Source organism: Aegilops tauschii, chromosome 1 (assembly GCF_002575655.3).
Source record: "Aegilops tauschii subsp. strangulata cultivar AL8/78 chromosome 1, Aet v6.0, whole genome shotgun sequence".
In the NCBI taxonomy this organism is placed as follows: Eukaryota; Viridiplantae; Streptophyta; class Magnoliopsida; order Poales; family Poaceae; genus Aegilops; species Aegilops tauschii.
In genome coordinates, this window is record NC_053035.3 from 202,233,967 (window position 1) to 202,260,176 (window position 26,210).

At 42.2% G+C, this 26,210-nt stretch overlaps 1 protein-coding gene across 1 annotated transcript; it reads right to left on the bottom strand.

Annotated features, from left to right (window-relative positions):
* Window positions 1-1,274: 1,274 nt before the first annotated feature.
* On the bottom strand, window positions 1,275-8,011 carry LOC109748622 (transcription factor-like protein DPB). Its single transcript, XM_020307652.4, has 9 exons — window positions 7,639-8,011; window positions 6,653-6,729; window positions 6,348-6,391; window positions 5,139-5,216; window positions 4,919-5,065; window positions 4,717-4,785; window positions 4,078-4,176; window positions 2,809-2,879; window positions 1,275-1,875 (listed from the first exon to the last, which is right to left on the bottom strand). Exons 1-9 carry the CDS (start codon window positions 7,866-7,868, stop codon window positions 1,644-1,646), a joined length of 1,047 nt encoding a protein of 348 aa, XP_020163241.1. The 5' UTR covers window positions 7,869-8,011; the 3' UTR covers window positions 1,275-1,643.
* Between the last annotated feature and the right edge of the window lie 18,199 nt (window positions 8,012-26,210).

The window sequence follows — 26,210 nt, forward strand, 5'->3', positions numbered from 1 at the left end:
GCCCGGAGGTGCCAGCAGTCCAGCGGATTGTGTCGCTGAGGTCATTGTTGATGATGATGCCAGCTCTCCGAATTGCCCTTGCAAGCTGGAGCACAGATGGCGCGATGCTGCTGGTTTCCCCGTGGCGGAGATCAAGGATCCACCGCCCGTCGAGCAGCGCGTCCCGGACGGACCTGTTCTTGCGGATGGAGCGGGCGAACAGGGTAGGGTAGTCCAGCCGGAGTGGCCTGCCGTCTAGCCAGGGACTTGACCAGAAAGACACCGTCTTGCCGTCCCCGATGGTGACCACCGTGTTGGCAGCGAACAGGGCTCAGTCCTGCAGGTTGCATGGTGTGCCCGTGCCGACCCATGGCCACTCTGGATGGGTCCAGGAGAGCCAGAGCCAGCGCAGACGGAGGGCGCGCGCGAATTTGTCCAGATCATGGATACCGAGGCCTCCGTGGGGTTCCGGCGTAGTGACCGCGCTCCATGCGACCTTGCACTTTCCTCCGGTTGCTGCTTCGTCTTGTGCCCAGAGGAAACGACGTCTGGCTTTATCTACCTCCTTGAAGTCTTATTTGGGTGAGAAAGATGAGCTTTCGTCGAGGACGACTTCATTTCCATAAGGGGGGATGATGAGGATATCAATACCATTGTTACACCCACAGCCCCCGATGTTATACATATTGAACCAATTATTAGAGCCCTCAAGCCACTAATCAATTTGTCTTGTCATGCATATCGAATCTTCAGGTTCTCGCTAAACCACAAGCCTCGGCAACTAGAACTATGTGCAACAGTATTACACAATGGAAGGCCCTTCAGAATGGTTTGTCAAAGATCAATGTTGATGGTGTTGTGCAGGGTAATCAGCTTCAGCTTGGAGCGGTTGGTGCAATATGTAGAGATCAGAACAGGGTATATGTTTCTGCAGTTGTGACCAACTTAAGCTCGTGATAACGAGCTACCCGGTGCTCGGGCTCCAACTTTGTATTCTCTCGTTCATCAATATATCTACAAGCATGACATAGAGCTATTATCATCAAAGAGCCTCAACCTACTAAAACCACCGTGTGACAAGATTTCTTCATGCACCACTCATCTCTCTATAGTTCTTCATGACCCTTCACTCAATCGTAAAAGCGACTCTGAATCGATCGTCAACAATACTGCACAAGATAAACAATATCCAATCCTGTCAAATTTTCTCACACGGGGAGAGGGCGTGTGGCCACATACGTGTATCTGTCACGGAACTACAAACATATAACACACCAGTACGCCAAAGAGGAGTCTTTTCGTATCTTTGTGACATATTTAACTTCCCCCGATACATAACAGTATGATATACATGCAATTTACTCGAGTGTCCATCCTAACTAAGATGCTGACTAGTTTTGAGAAGATAAAATGCTACAGTTACATTGGACCAAACCAAGTTCGTTTCTCTAAATCAAAAAAGGAACAAAAAGAATTGAGCTAAAAGTTAAAATCAGGCCTGGAGCTTCACATGCCGATCAGCCTACCATCGGCTGCAAAGCTAAATTAGAACATCACATTTCCCCATGGACATAATTTACAAGCCTTTTTACATCTTAAGTTACAGAAGCCAAGGGAGTATAAATCCAAGTAGCTCTCAAAACATTAACAACCCATTTTAGTGCCTAGTGTTCATGCTTGACACGCCCTTTCAGTATCCCTGGAATAGGAGGTGAGGTTCGTGGCCTAATTCCATTTGGCCTTGCAGGTTGTGGTGATCGATGCCCGTAAACATTTGATGCACTTGAGCATTCAACCGCATTTGCAACCAGAGCCACTGTACCATCAGTTTCTTCTTTACCAGAGAACCCCATTGCTTTCAATACAAAGGAATCATCGTGCAACTCAAACGGAGTGCTGCATTTTCAGAAACATACATGTCAGACATGGTTGCCGAAGGGTTTTCTTGTGCAGTTATGAGTTCACAAGACATGATCTCAAATGATTCTGCATAATTCATTGATGCTGTGGGCTCACCATGTCGAGTACATAAAACACTTGCTTAAGAAATACTAGCAAGCTACCATCTCAGAAAAAAGAAATAACAAGCTAAGGCCTATTCAAGGATTTTCATAAGAATCCTAACGAATTTTTCTATGTCACTTGTCTGATTAGTAGGATTAAATCCTATAGGAATTTTTCTTAAAGATTACTGTACATTACATTTCATAATAACTATGCATCCACTCAAACCTTTTGAAAAAAATTATTTGTTTTAACTGTGATCCAATTAAACAAGACAAAAATGCTGTAAGATCTAAATAGGCATGACAATGCAATCCGTGTTTTTCCTATTCCTGCGTTTTTAGAATCTTGCGAATCAAAGAGACCAGTGGTACTGCTGAGTGTTTCGTTTGCGACCAGATTGGACACCACAGGTTCCTCAAGTGGTCAAGGGAATCAACAGACATTGATTTCCAACTAATGGATCATTATTTAGAATGGATGATCATACAACTGAAAAGTTACACTTCCCTTTACAAAAAAGAGGGACCCTTATTTAGAGTTTTTATCCAAGCTATTATACAGAAATAATTAGAGATGCGTGTCCAGCAGAAAAGGTATGTCAAGAAACTTATGAAATCTACGTACAGAAAGAATGCAAAATAAGATCAGATTTGTGCTTAGCAACAGACACCCCATTTAACTGGGAAAGTGGACATGTTAAATCTAAGAAAATTTAGGGCAGAAAATTATAAGAAATGTCACTTATTACTAAATTGTTAGATGATTAGATCACTTAGCAAGATTCATCATGTCAAGGAACACATTGTAGAGTTAGTCTTTTACCTATTGAAATCAAAATGCACCAACTGCATATCTTCTGATATCTCCACTTCGACAGTTGCATGAGGACGTGTCTGTTTGCACAACAAAAAGAGGTCCTTGTCACTCACCGCCATGAAAATAAATGCTGGTAGCATATACATACTGGAGTTGGGAAAGCATTTTGTGGGACATATAATCGGTGCAAGAAAAGACAAATGCAGAACCACAAGGGTTGACACGATGGTTCACATGCTTAAATTAATAACTCAACAAAAAAGAATCAATTCATAGCCATCTAAGAATGTACACTTACAATGCAATACTGCTCCTACAATTATGAATATGTAGTTCTGTTGGCCACAGGTCCATTTTGGCCACACCCAAATATAGAATCAGGATTATGAGAACAGAACGTGGAGCTGTTGTCCAGATGGTCGTGTAATAAAAGCCCTAAAAACTGGCTGGGTGAAAGTTACAGGCCTCGACCGGAAGCTAGGAACTTAATATAAAATCTGAGTGGATTTCGTTTTCTTTCTATTTGTTTGTTCTCAAGGTTAGAACTTTGCTCCACCTTGCATTATTAATACCTATGCAGTCCATGCAAAAGAACAGCAAAAATTCCATTGCAAGAATTTACTATAGCACCCACAACCCATTGATAATCCATGAATCAAATGGTATTGACTGGTTAACACTTAACCCTACTCAGAATTCACCTCCTTTGCTGCAGGTTCCTCAATTATGATAATCCAAGTCCAAACCTCGAAAAAAGGGATGCTCCTTTGAATGTTCGTGGTGGAGAAAAAACTAGGACTAGAAAGGGTTATAACTTGCATGGATGAATTTGGTTGACAACCTCACTTTGCCAAATCTAATTTAGTAAAATGTGGTAAGCCACATCTTGTGTGGTAAAGAAATTGTATACCGCAGTTTAGGCAGACTATGGCCAGAAAAAAAAACATATGTCAACTGCCTAGAGGTACGAAAGTGTAACATGCCACCATTGTGGTAGAGAACCAAACAGATGCCACGAAAGTCAAGTGCGCACAACTTGAGGTAGCAATGTGAATGAACAAAGCATGCCCACAGCTCCAAAAGGGAAGCAGAGAGTTTCTTGTTCGAGTTCACAGAAAATCAAAATTCTGCTAAGCACAATAAGCTCCAAAGTGACTTAAAATGTACAATAGCAACACAAGTTAGCTAGATCATCAGCTTTAGCATTTGAGTATAATGACATGATTAACTTCATTTTAAGCCCACATATCAATTACAGGATACAATTTTGCTTACCTGAACCAATATGAATGGCAGGGCCACTCCGCCAGATGGAGCATCTCCCGAACCATATAGCTGCTCATTTCGCTCTACCAAATTTTGGAGGCCCACATACTTAAATACAGAAAAGTAGAAGAAAAATACATGGTTAACACATAGATATTAATGATACCTTTCCGTACAATATACTCCAATCTTCTGATATCAGACAAGAAATAACAAACTTCTGGCATACCACAACTTTAAAATAAGCCAGTATAGCACTATGATAACTTTAAAACAGATACATGCTTGCTAAGTGAAGCATTCAGCCCTACAATAAATCTAGCACACATACAGCAGTTGAACATTGCATCGATCAATTAAGCATGCACCATAAAGGCTGAATTGAAGATTAGCTGTTCTCCTAATTCTGCACCGATGCTGTGGCACAGAAGTGTACACGAAGGGATTCCCTATTGATATGGATGAATATTTCACTATATAGGGTGAAAAAACTGAAACATTCACCATCACAGAACATCAATATGTCTACAAAAATAACAAGTGATCTAGAAGATGTATGAAACCAATTTCCTTGTCATAACTTTAAAGACTGGGGATTACAGAATAATTCAAATTATCAGTTCACGTAAAAATGCCATATGTCCTTACTTGGTCTTGTAATTCCTGCAGATATGCACTTTTCTTGTCAATTCTACCTTTCAGCCCAATGACCTCAGTCTGTAAAATGCACATGAACTTATGAAGGAAACAACCAAAAGGTAGAACAGTTACGTGATTAGGGAACTTATGAAGGAAACAACCAGAAGATAGGTAGAACAGTTGTTAGGTACATGATTAGGGACAAACTTACCTTCAATTTATCAATATCACTCAAACTTGTTCGGGGTAAGCCCTTCCACTGAATTTCCTTTTTATCTTTAGATATAATATCCATAGCCATCAGGACGTTTAGTGCATCGTAAACCCTTCTTCGTATATTTTTCTCATCATATTGTTGCTGAATTTTACATACAATCAGTACATTGCACATAACAAATAACTGACCAGAAGGAGTAGCCATATTTCTTAACTGTGTTGGGATTATCAGGATCTGGTGACCCAATATTACTATTTGGATCTGCAAACTCAGCTACAAGTTCGTCTGCCACCTGAAAAAGACAGGCCTTACATCGTATAAGCAATAGCTAAACTGCAATGCAAACAGGAAAACATGGCAGTGGTAGAATCATACTACATTAGCAAAGAGTATTTTCTTCTAAAAATGGTAATTGAAGTTTGCAGTTAACACACATTGTGAATACACATCAAGGAAACAGGGCTGTAGTCTCTCCAATCTTGACAGAATCCAAAGAGTAACAGAGGAATACAAGTACGACAGGCTGCCTCTTCTCCTGAGCCTGATGTTCAGGATTCTAACACACTGTAGGCTTGATTTTTGCTTTACTAAATTATTGAGGTGCACATAACACAATTGGTTCTTCAGTTTCTTTCCTTTCTCGAGAAACCGGCAGGAGCTCTGCCTCTTACTAACTAAGACAAAACCGATTTGTTACAGACGCTTCGTTTTATGAACAAACAGGGGGAAAATGTTGCAAGGCATGTTGGACTGAACTTTACATGTTAGCAAAACAATATGAACAAAATGGATAGATTCAATCCCATCAATCAAAGATGAACAGAGGAATGTCCTTTTAAATAGCTTTTGTCTTATACAAAGTAAAAGGAACAGATCGGCATAACGCGGATTTTCCACATTTTGTGACAAGTCAACATAGTATGCTCAACTCAAATGAGCAAAACCAGTAAGGTTCATGTGTACAAAGCTTTAATCATGTTGACACAATAAATTTGAGTCAGAACAGATTCACTTTTTTTCTTTTACTAGACAAACAGAAATGTTAACTCAGAGATTAAACATCTAGCAATGCTTCTTCCAGCATTGGTAGTTCAGCAGACTCTGTTGTATCCTTTTACTGTGTACGTCTGTGTGATACACAAGCTAAGGGTGCCTCCGAACCGTATCATCATGTAACCCATAACCGGAAAAGGAATTGGTTAGAATAATAAGATGAGTGACAATTGATGTCTATAGACTTTGGTGAACAAACTAACACAAGCCTATAGCATGACGAGGATCCATAATCACATAATAGTGGTTCAGATATCTGTGGTTACCTTTTTAAAAGTGTGGATGTACATTTGTATATTATATATATCCACACATCAATTATGCTAAAACAAGATAAGTTGCTGCATAGAAAGAAACAAAAAACAAACACCTCATTGTAGGTTGTTCTCCCTTTGCCTTCAACTTTCTCACAGACTGAAAAGGACCAAATGAAACACTTCATGAGAACTTTTAACACTATATTTGGTCAGATATGACCCAATAAACTGGTTTCCTTAATAACAAATTAACAATGAACCAAACAGAGAAAATATCAATTATGCTTTTACATCAGAAAATGGAGTGAACAGTATGTCATATGTATTCTGCATGCGCCCTATGAATCAGTATGCTTACATGATGATGAGAAGATGACTATCGCAGAGGTACTAGAGGAAAGAAGAGTATTCAACTCACCTTTCATACTGAATTGGCGCAATCCACGGTTACCTTTGTCGGGACCTACTACGCGTGTTCCTTTCTTTTTCTTCTTGCTGCATTGCAAATACCATACAGCTATCTGTCAAAAGTGCACAGCTACTTGTAGATTTTAAGATAAAATAAGTAAAATACTAAAATTACGTACAAAATAATGTATTGCAATGACAAAGCAGAACCGCTGTAAAATCTTTTAATTCTGCTAATTTTTAATCAATTAAGAATAAGTGAAAAAGTCCAATCTCAAGAAAGAAAATAGAGAAGACGTCTAATTTAAGGAAGCCAACAGGGAACAGCTTAGATTATAGACAAATCCAAAGCACAAAACCTGCCACCAACTCTGATAGTCTGAGTGACGTTCCACTTTTGTCCTAAGGAGCACTCTATGCAATTACACATAGACGATATCGCTACCTCGCAACATTTCGATGGTCAGCAAGTGTACCCGTATAAAGGATAAGCAGCACAGCTTGTTATCACACTACTTATCTACTCCTTGACAGGAAACACATCTAACACTAAGATACATCCAATAGCTTGAAGCATGGAAGTCCCAAGCAAAATATGAACTCATCCATAAAAGCTCTAAGGCAATGGACTTCAGAGCATGCTGTGACTCAAACAACAGTTAGCAATCGCCTGTTTTTTAACAATGGAATGCAAAGCAATCATAACAATCCGATGAAGTCCAGTAGTTCACCGTCGCATCTTCCTAACACCCTCTTCAGTAGCCAATGCGCACCAATTCAAACCAAGACATGCTGCAGGAAGTATGCATCGACTGAATCTAGTGGACAGCGAAATGCAGCTCTACATAGTACAGCTCACGAGACCAAAATCCGCATCTCAGATCGCAAAATTACTCTATACCGACCCAGTGCTAAGGTTGCGGTACACAGTCCCCGGGCAAAGAAGGTGGTGAGCAACTCAGCTTAAGCAGCAACACGACAGCAGATTTCACGAACCTAGCGGCGGGCTGCGACGATGGCGCGTCATCTCCCTGAATTTCGAGATCATTGAGGCGGCGGGCAACGGTGCTCCCGCTGGCCGGCGTGGACGCTGACGCCGAGGTCGTGGCGGCCGCCGCCGCAACCCCATTGCCGGGCCCGATGCCGCCGGAGGGGGAACCTGCGCTTCCGGCGCTGTTGGAAGCCGAGTGAGCCATGCCGCCGGAACTACGGGCGCTGGAGACCATCGCGGTGGGGATCGCGCGAGCGGGGGCGCAGAATTGGGAGGAGGAGGGGGAGAAAACCCTAGGAACGAAGCGGAAAATGGAGGGAGAGACAGGAACCGACGGGAGAGCGCGGAGAAACGGGCATGAGAAATTTTAAGATTTGTTTTACAATTCTTCCGGGGCTAGGTTGATGTGAGTATCAAGTTCCACACAACCAAAACCGTCATATTCTCTCTAAAGTTTATGGAACTGACATTTGATTTTTGACAATCTCGAGCAAATAACTTATTGATCGTCAGATAACAAGCACATATCTTAAAGCATTGGAGCATGCCACATCAACCACGGCCTTCCGAACAAACTCAACGTTGTAAGGCTTAGTCCACTACCTCCATCGCCACTTCACCCATTTCCCATTTCAATCTCTCACCCTCTCCCAGCTACCCAGGGTGCTGACGGATCATGCACCGCTCGGCGACGAGGGCAGGAGGCCGTGGATACGGGAATGGAGGCGACGCACCCTGTAGATGTCAGTTCGGGATGACCGCGACGGGTTAAGGACCGTCCTGGTCTGTTGTGTCACCCAAAGCGACCGCATTGCCTCCGAAGCTCGTCCTTTGGTAGTACCGGGTCACGGTTGAAAACAAAGATCGCCTCGAAACGTGAAATGATAACGCAAAAAAAAGGTCTATAAGGAGGACGTCGGGGATACCTAGTGTACGTAGGTGTCCATGGTCCAGGGTGCCTAGGCAATGCACCTAGGCGTTGTGGGACTACCATGGCCTAGCTTTGCCAGCGGGTTCTCTGCTGGCTTCAATTTACCTCCAAATGTTTTTTTTATTTTCTTCGTACACCTTTGGTATTATCTGGAATTCAAAAAACAACTAAAAATAAGAATTGTCGCTTGACACTTAATTAGAATATATTTTTTAAACATTATGATTAAAAGATAATAGGAATGAAACATATAAAATTATGGATATGTTAGAGACGTGTTAGCATCTTCAAACTTAGTCATGTCCATCCTATGAAGATGATGACAAATATAAATTTTGCTCGTGAATGCTACACATCATGTACTTGCTCTCTGATGCAAACACTTTTGATGAGTCTAAAAATTAGTGAAGATGTTTAAGAAAGGTTTTTGCTAACAATCTATAACTACATCAATGCATAAAAAAGGAAGTTTCAACATATTATTTGATAATCAAATGCATCAAGTGAAAATCATCACTGTCGAAGGTTTAAAAAGCATGTCAATATTTACTGGAAACACAACGATAATCTTTTATGCATGGCATGCATACTGGACAATCACTTATATATATAAGAGAATTAAAGCGGCTGAGCTTCGGCCCTCTGGTGAGTTTGGAGTGCTAGCCTTGAGCTCTTCTATGAGTGACATGTGTGTCCCGTTCACTCTTGATTTTTTAACACATTTCACTTCTTATTTTGTATTGTGTTTAGGCCGCTAGAAAAAGCAGCACGATGTAGCACCACTAATAGCATATGTTATAGCATTATAATAAATGCCTCACTAAATAAATCGGTGTACATGAGCAACATGTGTGTCCGATTTTTTTCTCTGGTTCACTCTTGATTTTGAACACAGTTCACTCCCAGTTTTGTAGTGTGTTCTGAAAAATAGCACGCTATAGCATTCTGAGCAATGCTTCGCAAAATAAATTAGTGTATAATGTCTCACTAATAGCATGTCATTGATGTATTTTAAAGGTGGCGCTATTTTGCTATAGCCTGCTAATTTTTTCATTAATTTACACTAGACTAGATGTTTCTCATGGACTCCATAAACTGCCCATGTCCCACCCTGTCGCTTTATCCTCTCGCATCCGTCTGGCACAACCGCGTCTCCTTCTCTTCTTCCTCCTGGTTCAGATCCACCCATCCATATGCATCAGAAGCGTTGACTCTCCCATGACCGTCGAACGACGCACCGCCTCTTCCCATGGCAGCACAGCACCACATGCCCCCGACCTCGCCCACTCCAACGCACGCGTACCCTGGTGGCTATGGAGCCAGCTGTTGGGGAACATAGTATTTCAAAAAAAATCCTACGATCACGCAAGATCTATCTAGGAGAAGCATAGCAACGAGCGGGGAGAGTGTGTCCACGTACCCTCGTAGACCGAAAGCGGAAGTGTTTAGTAACACGGTTGATGTAGTCGAACGTCTTCGCGATTCAACCGATCCAAGCACCGAACGTACGGCACCTCCGTGTTCAGCACACGTTCAGCACGATGACGTCCCTCGAGCTCTTGATCCAGTTGAGGACGAGGGAGAGTTCTGTCAGCACGACGGCGTGGTGACGGTGATGATGAATTTACCGGCGCAGGGCTTCGCCCAAGCACTACGACGATATGACCGAGGAGTGTAACTGTGGAGGGGGGCACTGCACACGGCTAAGAGAAACTTTTGTGTGTCTTTGGGGTGCCCCCCTCCCACATATATAAAGGAGGGGGAAGAGGAGGCCGGCCCTAGAGGGGGCGCGCCAAGGGGAGGAGTCCTACTTGGACTCCCGGTCGCAGTAGGATTCGCCCCCCCCCCCTTTCCTATTCCAACTAGGAGAAGGAGGGAAGGGAGAAGAGGGGAGAAGGAAAGGGCCCCCCAACCCTAGTCCAATTCGGTTTGGGCTTGGGGCGCGCCTCCACCTGGCCGCTGCCTCCTCTCTCCACTAGGGCCCATGAAGGCCCATTAACTCCCCGGGGGGTTCCGGTAACCTCCCGGTACTCCGGAAAAATGCCCGAACATCCCGGAACCATTCTGATGTCCAAATGTAACCTTCCAATATATCAATCTTTATGTCTCGGCCATTTCGAGACTCCTCGTCATGTCTGTGATCTCATCCGGCACTCTGAACAAACGCCGGTTGATCAAATCACATAACTCATAATACAAATCGTTATCAAACGTTAAGCGTGCGGACCCTACGGGTTCGAGAACTATGTAGACATGACCGAGACACATCTCTAGTCAATAACCAATAGTGGAACCTGGATGCTCATATTGGCTCCTACATATTCTACGAAGATCTTTATCGGTCAAACCGCATAACAACATACGTTGTTCCCTTTGTCATCAGTATGTTACTTGCCCGAGATTCGATCGTCGGTATCATCATACCTAGTTCAATCTTGTTACTGGCAAGTCTCTTTACTCGTTCCGTAATGCATCATCCCGTAACGAACTCATTAGTCACATTGCTTGCAAGGCTTATAGTGATGTGCATTACCGAGAGGGCCCAGAGATACCTCTCCGATACACGGAGTGACAAATCCTAATCTTGATCTATGCCAACCCAACAAACACCTTCGGAGACACCTGTAGAGCATCTTTATAATCACCCAGTTACGTTGTGACGTTTGATAGCACACAAGGTGTTCCTCCGGTATTCGGGAGTTGTATAATCTCATAGTCAGAGGAACATGTATAAGTCATGAAGAAAGAAATAGCAATAAAACTAAATGATCGTTATGCTAAGCTAACGGATGGGTCATGTCAATCACATCATTCTCCTAATGATGTGATCCCGTTAATCAAATGACAACACATGTCTATGGTTAGGAAACTTAACCATCTTTGATCAACGAGCTAGTCTAGTAGAGGCTTACTAGGGACACGGTGTTTTGTCTATGTATCCACACATGTATCAAGTTTCCGGTTAATACAATTCTAGCATGAATAATAAACATTTATCATGATATAAGGAAATATAATAACAACTTTATTATTGCCTCTAGGGCATATTTCCTTCACGTAGGTCAACCAGAGTAAGATCCGCACCAGAGTGGTACGGTAATCCTGTTCCGGAGGTCATGTTACTTGACCATGACAAACCTATGAACTATGAGGAAGCGATGATGAGCCGTGATTCCGCGAAACGGCTTGAGGCCATGCAATCTGAGATGGGATCCATGTATGAGAACAAAGTGTGGACTTTGGTTGACTTGCCCGATGATCGGCAAGCCATCGAGAATAAATGGATCTTCAAGAATAAGACTGACGCTGACGGTAATGTTACTGTCTACAAAGCTCGACTTGTTGCGAAAGGTTTTTGACAAGTTCAAGGAGTTGACTACGATGAGACCTTCTCTCCCGTAGCGATCCTTAAGTCTGTCTGAATCATGTTAGCAATTGCTATATTTTATGATTATGAAATTTGGCAAATGGATGTAAAGACTGCATTCCTAAATGGATTTCTGGAAGAAGAGTTGTATATGATGCAACCTGAAGGTTTTATCGATCCAAAGGATGTTAACAAAGTGTGCAAGCTCCAGTGATCCATTTATGGACTGGTGCAAGCATCTCGGAGTTGGAATAAGCGCTTTGATAGTGTGATCAAAGCATATGGTTTTATACAGACTTTTGGAGAAGCTTGTATTTACAAGAAAGTGAGTGGGAGCTCTGTAGCATTTCTAATATTATATGTGGATGACATATTGTTGATTGGAAATGATATAGAATTTCTGGATAGCATAAAAGGATACTTGAACAAGAGTTTTTCAATGAAAGACCTCGGTGAAGCTGCTTATATATTGGGCATCAAGATCTACAGAGATAGATCGAGACGCTTAATTGGACTTTCACAAAGCACATACCTTGATAAAGTTTTGAAGAAGTTCAAAATGGATCAAGCAAAGAAAGGGTTCTTGCCTGTGTTACAAGGTGTGAAGTTGAGTCAGACTCAATGCCCGACCACTTCAGAAGATAGAGAGAAAATGGAAGTTGTTCCCTATGCTTCAGCCATAGGCTCTATCATGTATGCAATGTTGTGTACCAGACCTGATGTGTGCCTTGATATTAGTTTAGCAGGGTGGTACCAAAGTAATCCAGGAGTGGATCACTGGACAGCGGTCAAGAACATCCTGAAATACCTGAAAAGGACTAAGGATATGTTTCTCGTTTATGGAGGTGACAAAGAGCTCGTCATAAATGGTTACGTCGATGCAAGCTTTGACACTGATCCAGATGACTCTAAGTCACAAACCGAATACGTATTTATATTGAACGGTGAAGCTGTCAGTTGGTGCAGTTCTAAGCAAAGCGTCGTGGCGGGATCTACGTGTGAAGTGGAGTACATAGCTGCTTCGGAAGCAGCAAATGAAGGAGTCTGGATGAAGGAGTTCATATCCGATCTAGGTGTCATGCCTAGTGCATCGGGTCCAATGAAAATCTTTTGTGACAATACTGGTGCAATTGCCTTGGCAAAGGAATCTAGATTTAGAACCAAGCACATCAAGAGATGCTTCAATTCCATCCGCAATCAAGTCAAGGAGGGAGACATAGATATTTGCAAGATACATACGGATCTGAATGTAGCAGACCCGTTGACTAAGCCTCTCTCACGAGCAAAACATGATCAACACCAAGACTCCATGGGTGTTAGAATCATTACTGTGTAATCTTGATTATTGACTCTAGTGCAAGTGGGAGACTGAAGGAAATATGCCCTAGAGGCAATAATAAAGTTGTTATTTATATTTCCTTATATCATGATAAATGTTTATTATTCATGCTAGAATTGTATTAACCAGAAACTTAGTACATGTGTGTATACATAGACAAACAGAGTGTCACTAGTATGCCTCTACTTGACTAGCTCGTTAATCAAAGATGGTTAAGTTTCCTAGCCATAGACATGAGTTGTCATTTGATGAACGGGATCACATCATTAGAGAATGATGTGATTGACTTGACCCATTCTGTTAGCTTAGCACTTGATCGTTTAGTATGTTGCTATTGCTTTCTTCATGACTTATACATGTTCCTATGACTATGAGATTATGCAACTCCCGAATACCGGAGGAACACTTTGTGTGCTATCAAACGTCACAACGTAACTGGGTGATTATAAAGATGCTCTACAGGTGTCTCCGATGGTGTTTGTTGAGTTGGCATAGATCGAGATTAGGATTTGTCACTCCGATTGTCGGAGAGGTATCTCTGGGCCCTCTCGGTAATGCACATCACTATAAGCCTTGCAAGCAATGTGACTAATGAGTTGGTTATAGGATGATGCATTATGGAACGAGTAAAGAGACTTGCCGGTAACGAGATTGAACTAGGTATTGAGATACTGACGATCGAATCTCGGGCAAGTAACATACCGATGACAAAAGGAACAACGTATGTTGTTATGCGGTTTGACCGATAATGATCTTCATAGAATATGTGGGGGCCAATATGAGCATCCAGGTTCCACTATTGGTTATTGACCGGAGATGTGTCTCGGTCATGTCTACATAGTTCTCGAACCCGTAGGGTCCGCACGCTTAACGTTCGATGACGATCACTATTATGAGTTTATGTGTTTTGATGTACCGAAGGTAGTTCGGAGTCCCAGATGTGATCACGGACATGACGAGGAGTCTAGAAATGGTTGAGACATAAAGATTGATATATTGGACGGCTATATTCGGACACCGGAAGTGTTCCGGGTGATTTCGGATAAAACCGGAGTGCCGGAGGGTTACCGGAACCCCCCCGGGGAACTAGTGGGCCTAGATGGGCCTTAGTGGAGAGAGAGGGGGGCGGCCAGGGCAGGTCGTGCGCCCCCTTCCCCTTGAGTCCGAATTGGACTAGGAGGGGGGCGGTGCCCCCCTTTTCCTTTCCCTCTCCCACTCCTTCCTTACCCCTCCTAGTAGGACTAGGAAAGGAGGAATCCTACTCCTACTAGGAGGAGGATTCCTCCCCTCCTTGGCGCGCCATAGGGCCAGCCGGCCTCCCCCTTCCTCCTTTATATACGGGGGCAGGGGGCACCCTAGAACACACAAGTTGACATTGTTTAGCCGTGTGCGGTGCCCCCCTCCACAGATTTCCACCTCGGTCATATCGTTGTAGTGCTTAGGCGAAGCCCTGCGTCGGTAACTTCGTCAACACCGTCACCACGCTGTCGTGCTGACGGAACTCTCCCTCGACCTCAGCTGGATCACGAGTTCGGGGGACGTCACCGAGCTGAACGTGTGCAGATCGCGGAGGTGCCATACTTTCGGTACTAGGATCGGTTGGATCGCGAAGACGTTCAACTACATCAACCGTGTCACTTGACGCTTCCGCTTACGGTCTACGGGGGTACATAGACAACACTCTCCCGCTCGTTGCTATGCATCACATAGATCTTGCGTGTGCGTAGGAAATTTTTGAAATTACTGCGTTCCCCAACATCCTCATAGTTCATAGGTTCGTCATGGTCTAGTAACATGACTTCCAGGACAGGAGTATCGTACCACTCTGGTGCGCAACATGCTCTGGTTCACCTACGAGGTTTGGTAGTAACTTGATCTGAAGTTTCATGATCATTATCATTAGCTTCCTCTCTAGTTGGTGTAGGCATCACGGGAACGGTTCTCTATGATGAGCTACTTTCCAATTCGAGAGAAGGTACAATTACCTCATCAAGTTCTGCTTTCCTCCCACTCACTTCTCTCGAGAGAAACTCCTTCTCTAGAAAGGATCCATTCTTAGCAACAAAGATCTTGCCTTCGCATCTGTGATAGAAGGTGTACCCAACAGTCTCCTTTGGGTATCCTATGAAGACGCATTTCTCCGATTTGGGTTCGAGCTTATCAGGTTGAAGTTTTTTCACATAAGCATCGCAGCCCCAAACTTTAAGAAACGACAACTTGGGTTTCTTGCCAAACCACAGTTCATATGGTGTCGTCTCAATGGATTTAGATGGTGCCCTATTTAACATGAATGCAGCCGTCTCTAAAGCATAACCCCAAAATGATAGCGGTAAATCAGTAAGAGACATCATAGATCGCACCATATGTAATAAAGTGCGGTTACGACGTTCGGACACACCATTATGCTGTGGTGTTCTAGGTGGCGTGAGTTGCGAAACTATTCCGCATTGTTTCAAATGAAGACCAAACTCATAACTCAAATATTCACCTCCACGATCAGATCGTAGAAACTTTATTTTCTTGTTACGATGATTTTCCACTTCACTCTGAAATTCTTTGAACTTTTCAAATGTTTCAGACTTATGTTTCATTAAGTAGATATACCCATATTTGCTTAAATCATCTATGAAGGTCAGAAAATTACGATACCCGCCGTGAGCCTCGACACTCATCGGACCACATACATCAGTATGTATTATTTTCAATAAGTCAGTTGCTCGCTCCATTGTTCCGGAGAACCGAGTCTTAGTCATCTTGCCCATGAGGCATGGTTCGCAAGCATCAACTGATTCATAATCAAGTGATTCCAAAAGTCCATCAGCATGGAGTTTCTTCATGCGCTTTACACCAATATGACCCAAACGGCAGTGCCACAAATAAGTTTCACTATCATTATTAACCTTGCATCTTTTGGCTTCAATATTATGAATATGTGTATCACTATTATCGAGATTCAACAAAAACAGACCACTCTTCAAGGGTGCATGACCATAAAAGATATTACTCATATAAATAGAACAACCATTATTCTCTGATTTAAATGAATAACCGTCTCGCATTAAACAAGATCCAGATATAATGTTCATGCTCAACGCTAGCACCAAATAACAATTATTCAGGTCTAAAACTAATCCCGACGGTAGATGTAGAGGTAGCGTGCCGACCGCGATCACATCGACTTTGGAACCATTTCCCACGCGCATCGTCACCTCGTCCTTTGCCAATCTTCGTTTAATCCGTAGCCCCTGTTTCGAGTTGCAAATATGAGCAACAGAACCAGTATCAAATACCCAGGCGCTACTACGAGTATTAGTAAGGTACACATCAATAACATGTATATCAAATATACCTTTCACTTTGTCATCCTTCTTATCCGCCAAATATTTGGGGTAGTTCCGCTTCCAGTGATCATTCCTTTGCAGTAGAAGCACTCAGTTTCAGGCTTAGGTCTAGCTTTGGGCTTCTTCACGGGAGTGGCAACTTGCTTGCCATTCTTCTTGAAGTCCCCTTTCTTTCCCTTGCCCTTTTACTTGAAACTAGTGGTCTTGTCAACCATCAACACTTGATCGTTTTTCTTGATTTCTACCTTCGCCGATTTCAGCATCGCGAAGAGCTTGGGAATCGTTTCTGTTATCCCTTGCATATTATAGTTCATCACGAAGTTCTAGTAACTTGGTGATAGTGACTAGAGAACTCTGTCAATCACTATCTTATCTGGAAGATTAACTCCCACTTGATTCAAGTGATTGTAGCACTCAGACATTCTGAGCACATGCTCACTAGCTGAGGTATTCTTTTCCATCTTGTAGGCAAAGTACTTGTCAGAGGTCTCATACCTCTTAACACGGGCATGAGTCTGAAATACCAATTTCAGCTCTTGGAACATCTCATATGCTCCGTGGCGTTCAAAATGTTTTTGAAGTCCCGGTTCTAAGCCGTAAAGTATGGCGCACTAAACTATCAAGTAGTCATCATACCGAGCTTGTCAAAAGTTCATAACGTCTGCATCAGCTCCTGCAATAGGTCTGTCACTGATATGTCTGCAACGTATCTATAATTTTTTATTGTTCCATGCTATTATATTATCCATCTTAGATGTTTTATATGCATTTATATGCTATTTTATATGATTTTTGGGACTAACCTATTAACCTAGAGCCCAGTGCCAGTTTTCTGTTTTTTTCCTTGTTTTTGAGTTTTACAGAAAAGGAATACCAAACGGAGTCCAATTGACATGCCAATTTTTGATGATTTTTTATGGACCAAAAGAAGCCCCCGGAGTAAAAGAGTTGGGCCAGAAGAGTCCCGAGCCATCCACGATGGTGGAGGGCGTGCCCTACCCCCCTGGGCGCGCCCCCTATCTCGTGGATGACTCGGAGACCCCCCCTGACATGAGACCGGCGCCAAAAATTCCTATAAATATAGAACCCCCCAGAAAATAACCTAGATCGGGAGTTCCGCCACCGCAAGCCTCTGTAGCCACCAAAAACCAATCGGGACCCTGTTTCGGCACCCTGCCGGAGGGGGGATCCATCACCGGTGTCCATCTTCATCATCCTGACGCTCTGCATGACGAGGAGGGAGTAGTTCACCTCGGGGCTGAGGGTATGTACCAGTAGCTATGTGTTTGATCGCTCTCTCTCTCTCTCTCGTGTTCTTGATTTGGCACGATCTTGATGTACCGCGAGCTTTGCTATTATAGTTGGATCTTATGATGTTTCTCCCCCTCTACTCTCTTGTAATGGATTGAGTTTTCCCTTTGAAGTTATCTTATCGGATTGAGTCTTTAAGGATTTGAGAACACTTGATGTATGTCTTGCATGTGCTTATCTGTGGTGACAATGGGATATTCACGTGATCTACTTGATGTATGTTTTGGTGATCAACTTGCGGGTTCAGTGACCTTGTGAACTTATGCATAGGGGTTGGCACACGTTTTCGTCTTGACTCTCCGGTAGAAACTTTGGGGCACTCTTTGAAGTTCTTTGTGTTGGTTGAATAGATGAATCTGAGATTGTGTGATGCATATTGTATAAGCATACCCACGGATACTTGAGGTGACATTGGAGTATCTAGGTGACATTAGGGTTTTGGTTGATTTGTGTCTTAAGGTGTTATTCTAGTACGGACTCTAGGATAGATCGAACGGAAAGAATAGCTTCATGTTATTTTACTATGGACTCTTGAATAGATCGATCAGAAAGGATAACTTTGAGGTGGTTTCGTACCCTACAATAGTCTCTTCGTTTGTTCTCCGCTATTAGTGACTTTGGAGTGACTCTTTCTTGCATGTTGAGGGATAGTATATGATCCAATTATGTTATTATTGTTGAGAGAACTTGCACTGGTGAAAGTATGAACCCTAGGCCTTGTTTAGAAGCATTGCAATACCGTTTTCGCTCACTTTTATTACTTGTTACCTTGCTATTTTTATAATTTCATCTTACAAAAACCTATATCTACCATCCATATTGCACTTGTATCACCATCTCTTCGCCGAACTAGTGCACCTATACAATTTACCATTGTATCGGGTGTGTTGGGGACACAAGAAACTCTTTGTTATTTGGTTGCAGGGTTGCTTGAGAGAGACCATCTTCATCCTACGCCTCCCACGGATTGATAAACCTTAGGTCATCCACTTGAGGAAATTTTGCTACTGTCCTATAAACCTCTGCACTTGGAGGCCCAACAACGTCTACAAGAAGAAGGTTGTGTAGTAGAAATCAAGCTCTTTTCTGGTGCCGTTGCCGGGGAGGTTAGGAAAGTGGCACTCATATCCCGTCAATGAAGCTCATTTCTGGCGCCGTTGCCGGGGAGGTGAGTGCTTGAAGGTATATTTTTAGATCTTGCAATTGAATCTTTTAGTTTCTTGTTTTATCACTAGTTAGTCTATAAAATAAAACTACAAAAAATGGAATTGAGGGCGCCTCATATGCTACATCTTTTTAATGTCTTCCATGAAAATAAGGATTCCGATAATTGTAATCAATTGCTAGAGGAAGAATGCATTAAAATGTTTGGCACTAAATCTTTGAATGATGAGCATGATTGCAATGTTGTTATGAATTCCTTGAATATCCATGATGCTAATGATATGCAAAGCTACAAGCTTGGGGTTGCTATGTTTGATGAAGATGATACTTTTAGTACCCCGAGTTTGGATGAGAAAATATATTATGATGATAGCATGCCTCCTATCTATGATGATTATTGTGATGAAATTTATGCTGTAAAGAGTAATGATATCCATGAAACTTTTCATCATGATTCTAATGCTCAAATTGATTATGTGAATAAAGTATCACATGATAGGTATTTCGTTGAGTTTGCTCCCACTACTATTCATGAGAAGAAATTTGCTTATGTGGAGAGTAATAAAAATTATATGCTTGTGCATCATGAAAATAGTGCTTTATGTGATAGTTATATTGTTGAATTCATTCATGATGCTACTGAAAGTTATTATGAGGGAGGAACATATGCTTGTAGGAATTGCAATAATATCAAGTTTCCTCTCTATGGGTTGAAAATCTTGAAGCTATGCTTGTTTTGCTTTCCTATGCTAGTTGATTCTTGTTCCCATAAGTTGTTTTCTCACAAAATACCTATGCATAGGAAGTGGGTTAGACTTAAATGTTCTAGTCATATTATTCCTGATGCTCCCGTTATGTTTCAATTCTTATCTTTTATGTGAGCATCATTGAAATCATTATGCCTAGCTAAAAAGGCATTAAAGAGAAGCGCTTGTTGGGAGACAACCCAATATTTACCCCTACTGTTGTTATGTGTCCACATGATTAAGCTACTGTAGTAATCATGTTTTATAGCTTTGTTTCAATAAAGTGCCATGTAGAACCTTTGGGAAGACTTGGGTGAAAGTTAATGTGATCTTGCTGTAAAAAACAGAAACTTTGTGCTCACGAGATTAGCTGTCATTTTTTACAAAAGAGTGCTTTTAAGTCGATTATTTTTGAATAAGATTAATAGACAAATTCCTCACATCCACCAATTTATTTCAGAATTTTTGGAGTTACAGAAGTATTCGAGAGTTACAGATTACTACAGACTGTTCTGTTATTGACAGATTCTGTTTTCTATGTGTTGTTTGCTTATTTTGATGAATCTATGAGTAGTATCGGAGGGTATGAACCATAGAGAAGTTGGAATACATTAGATATTACACCAATATGAATTTAGAATGAGTTCACAACAGTACCTAAGTGGTGGTTTTATTTTCTTATACTAACGGAGCTTACGAGTTTTCTGTTGAGTTTTGTGTTGTGAAGTTTTCAAGTTTTGGGTAAAGATTCGATGGACTATGGAATAAGGAGTGTCAAGAGCCTAAGCTTGGGATGCCCAAGGCACCCCAAGGTAATATTCAAGGACAACCAAGAGCCTAAGCTTGGGGATGCCCCGGATGGCATCCCCTCTTTTGTCTTCGTTCATCGGTAACTTTACTCGGAGCTATATTTTTATTCACCACATGATATGTGTTTTACTTGGAGCGTCAATTTATTTTGTTAGGATTTGCTTTCTATTATTTAGAATAATGTTTTGCATCTTTATTTTCAATAAAAATGTCCAGGGTAGCCTTTCCCATGCTTATTTTGCAAGTATATGAGTTGCTGTAACAGAAAGTTTATCGTTGTTGCAAAAATTCCCTAGAAAAGTCAGAATATGATAAAATGTTGAAACTTTTTGCACAGTAAGCTCTGACAAATTTTCTACAGTGTGGTAAATTTTCATAATTTTTGGAGTTAGGGAAGTATTGATACTCTTGCATTCTTTACAGAATGTACTGTTTTGGCAGATTGCTGTTATGTTTGCATTGTTTGCATATGTTTGCTTGTTTAATGATTCTATTTGAGGATAGGAATATTAAATATGCAGAGGCATTTAGTATGCAATGTTGAATAATAATTTTTGTGATTTGCTACAATAGAGAATGATAAAGTTTTTGCATTGGTTTATACTAACTTATCTCGCGAGTTCTTGTTGAGTTTTGTGTGGATGAAGTTTTTAAGAAGTAGGGAAACGTTGATATGAGAGGAATTAAGGAGACACAAAAGCTCAAGCTTGGGGATGCCCAAGGCACCCCAAGATAATATTTCAAGAAGTCTCAAGCATCTAAGCTTGGGGATGCCCCGGTAGGCATCCCACCTTTATTCTTCAACAATTATCGGTTAGTATCGGTTGAGCCTAAGTTTTTGCTTCTTCACATGAGTTGTGCTATTCTTAGAATGTCATTTTATTTTGCTTTGCTTGTTGTTTGAATAATATCCCAATATCTGAAATTCTTAGATGTTAGAGCGTCTTCACATAGTTACATAATTATTCGACTACTCATTGATCTTCACTTATATCTTTTGGAGTAGTTTGTCGTTTGCTCTAGTGCTTCACTTATATCTTTTTAGAGCATGATGGTAGTTTTATTTTTGAAGAAATTGATGAACTCCCATGATTCACTTATATTATTTTGAGAGTCTCTTAATAGCATGGTAATTTGCTTAGGTTATGAATTTAGTCCTAATATGATGGGCATCCAAGATGGGTATAATAAAAACTTTCATATAGAGTGCATTGAATACTATGAGAAGTTTGATACTTGATGATTGTTTTGAGATATGAAGATGGTGATATTAGAGTCGTGCTAGTTGAGTAATTGTGAAATTGATAAATACTTGTGTTGAGGTTTGCAAGTCCCGTAGCATGCACGTATGGTAACCGTTGTGTGACAAATTTGAATCATGAGGTGTTTCTTTGATTGCCTTCCTTATGTGTGGAGGTCCGTATCGTGCGATGGTTAACTCCTACCAACCCTTCCCCTAGGAGCATGTGCGTAGTGCTTGGTTTTGATGACTTGTAGATTTTTGCAATAAGTATGTGAGTTCTTTATGACTAATGTTGAGTCCATGGATTATACGCACTCTCACCCTTCCACCATTGCTAGCCTCTCTTGTGCCGCGCAACTTTCGCCGGTACCTTACACCCACCATTTATCATCCTCAAAACAGCCACCGTACCTACCTATTATGGCATCTCCATAGCCATTCCGAGATATATTGCCATGCAACTTTCCACCGTTCCGTTTATTATGACACGCTCCATCATTGTCATATTGCTTTGCATGATCATGTAGTTGACATCGTATTTGTGGTAAAGCCACCATTCATTATTTTTTCATACATGTCACTCTTGATTCATCGCACATCCCGGTACACCGCCGGAGGCATTCACATAGAGTCATGTTTTGTTCTAAGTATCGAGTTGTAATTCTTGAGTTGTAAGTAAATAAAAGTGTGATGATCTTCATTATTAGAGCATTGTCCCATGTGAGGAAAGGATGATGAAGAGTATGATTCCCCCAAAAGTCGGGATGAGACTCCGGACGAAAAAAAGAGGCCATAAAAAAATAAAGGAGAAAGGCCCAAATAAAAAATGATGAGAGAAAAAGAGAGAAGGGACAATGTTACTATCCTTTTTCCACACTTGTGCTTCAAAGTAGCACCGTGATCTTCATGATGGAGTCTCTTATGTTGTCACTTTCATATACTAGTGGGAATTTTTCATTATAGAACTTGGCTTGTATATTCCAATGATCGGCTTCCTCAAATTGCCCTAGGTCTTCGTGAGCAAACAAGTTGGATGCACACCCACTTAGTTTCTTTTGTTGAGCTTTCATACACTTATAGCTCTAGTGCATCCGTTGCATGGCAATCCCTACTCACTCACATTGATATCTATTGATGGGCATCTCCATAGCCCATTGATACGCCTAGTTGATGTGAGACTATCTTCCCCTTTTTTGTCTTCTACACAACCACCATTCTATTCCACCTATAGTGCTATGTCCATGGCTCACGCTCATATATTGCGTGAAAGTTGAAAAAGTTTGAGAATACTAAAGTATGAAACAATTGCTTGGCTGAAACCGAGGTTGTGCATGATTGGAGCATTTTATGTGACGAAGATGGAGCGTAGCCAAACTATATGATTTTGTAGGGATGAGCTTTCTTTGGCTATGTTATTTTGAGAAGACATAATTGCTTGGTTAGTATGCTTGAAGTATTATTATTTTTATGTCAATATTAAACTTTCGTCTTGAATCTTTCGGATATGAACATTCATGCCACAATAAAGGAAATTACATTGAAAAATATGTTAGGTAGCATTCCACGTCAAAAATTCCATTTTTATCATTTACCTACTTGAGGACGAGCAGGAATTAAGCTTGGGGATGCTTGATACGTCTCCAACTTATCTATAATTTTTTATTGTTCCATGCTATTATATTATCCATCTTAGATGTTTTATATGCATTTATATGCTATTTTATATGATTTTTGGGACTAACCTATTAACCTAGAGCCCAGTGCCAGTTTCTGTTTTTTCCTTGTTTTTGAGTTTTACAGAAAAGGAATACCAAATGGAGTCCAATTGACGTGCCAAATTTTGATGATTTTTTATGGACCAAAAGAAGCCCCGGAGTAAAAGAGTTGGGCCAGAAGAGTCCCGAGCCATCCACGAGGGTGGAGGGCGCGCCCTACCCCTTGGGCGCGCCCCCCTATCTCGTGGACGACTCGGAGACCCCCCCCCTAACGTGAGACCGATGCCAAAAATTCCTATAAATACAGAAACCCCTAGAAAATAACCTAGATCGGGAGTTCCGCCGCCGCAAGCCTCTGTAACCACCAAAAACCAATCGGGACCCTATTCCGGCACCCTGCCGGAGGGGGGATCCATCACCGGTGGCCATCTTCATCATCCCGGTGCTCTCCATGATGAGGAGGGAGTAGTTCACCCTCGGGGCTAAGGGTATGTGAAAGGATCGATATAGTTGACTAGAGGGGGAGGATGAATAGGCAACTAACAATTTTAGCTTTTCTTTACCAATTTAAACTTTGCAACAAAGTAGGTTGTCTAGATATGCAACTAGGTGAGCAACCTATATAATGCAACAACAACAAGCACACAAGCAAGCAAGAGATATAACACAAATAAGCTTGCACAAGTAAAGGCACGAGATAACCAAGAGTGGAGCCGGTGAAGACGAGGATGTGTTACCGAAGTTCCTTTCTTTTGAGGGGAAGTACGTCTCCATTGGAGCGGTGTGGAGGCACAATGCTCCCCAAGAAGCCACTAGGGCCACCATATTCTCCTCACGCCCTCACACAATGTGAGATGCCGTGATTCCACTATTGGTGCCCTTGAAGGCGGCGACCGAACCTTTACAAACAAGGTTGGGGCAATCTCCACAACTTAATTGGAGGCTCCCAGCGATACCACGGAGCTTCACCACAATGGAATTTGGCTCTGAGGTGACCTCAACCGTCTAGGGTGCTCAAACACCCAAGAGTAACAAGATCCACAAGGGATTAGTGGGGGGAATCAAATTTCTCTTGGTGGAAGTGTAGATCTGGGCCTCCTCAACCAATCCCTAAAGAATCAACAAGTTTAATTGGCTAGGGGAGAGATCGGGCGAAAATGAGCTTTAGAGCAACAATGGAGCTTGGGGGGGAAAGAGGTGAGTCCACTTGGAGAAGAAGACCTCCTTTTATAGGGGGAGAACCATCCAACCGTTACCCCCGCTCAGCCCCGCACAAAGCGGTACTACCGCTGGGCTCAGCGGTACTACAGCTGTGGACAGCGGTACTACCGCTCCCCCTCGCAGTACTGCCGCGCAGACTGAGGAAAGCCAGAGGCGGAGCAGGTTCTGGACCCAGGGCGGTACTACAGCGGTGGTCAGGGTGGCACTACCGCTCACGAGCGGCACTACCGCTGCCAGTGCCGCAAAACCCGACACGAGGAGCGACACCCTCGAGTCGAGGCGGTAGGAGCGCGGAACAACAGCGGTACTACGGCTCAGAGTTCCAGGCGGTACTACCACTGAGGAGCGGTACTACCGCTTGTAGCTCTTGAGCGGTACTACTACTGTGGTACGCGGTACTACCACTGGGACCAGATTTCAAATAGAAGGCAACGAGGGACCCTCCAATGAAGCCGGTGATAATCCACAAGTATAGGGGATCAATTGTAGCCTCTTTCGATAAGTAAGAGTGTCAAACCCAACGAGGAGCTAAAGGTAGAACAAATATTCCCTCAAGTTCTATCGACCATCGATACAACTCTACGCACGCTTAACGTTCGCTTTACCTAGAACAAGTATGAAACTAGAAGTACTTTGTAGGTGTTGTTGGATAAGTTTGCAAGATAATAAAGAGCGCGTAAATAAAAAGTAGGGGCTGTTTAGATAAAGAAGCAATAAAGTTAGTATAGCGAGTGTGGAAAAGTGGTGGTAGGAGTTGCGAAATTGTCCCTAAGAAATTGACTACTTTACTAGACCGATAGCAAGTTTTATGTGGGAGAGGCCACTGCTAGCATGTCATCCCTGACTTGGAATTCTATGCACTTATGATTGGAACTATTAGCAAGCATCCGCAACTACTAACATTCATTAAGGTAAAACCCAACCATAGCATTAAGATATATTGGTCCCCTTCAATCCCGTATGAATCAATTTCTATGCTAGGCTGAAGCTTCTGTCACTCTTGCCCTCCAATACATAGTCCTATCAACATACAACTAACCCTATGGTGTGATCCACGCGCGCGCTCATATGATGGGCACCAAAGGACAACAACATAACCACAAGAAAATTAAATCAATCATAGCAATTCATCAATTACCGATAGGACAATGAAAATCTACTCAGACATCATAGGATGGCAACACATCATTGGATAATAATATGAAGCATAAAGCACCATGTTCAAGTAGAGGGTACAGCGGGTTGAGGGAGAGTGGACCGCTGTAGATAGATGGGGGAAGGTGATGGAGATGTTGGTGAAGATGATGGAGGTGTTGGTGTAGATCGTTGTGATGATGATGGCCCCGGCGGCGTTCTGGCGCCACCGGAAGCGAGGGGGAGAGAGCCCCC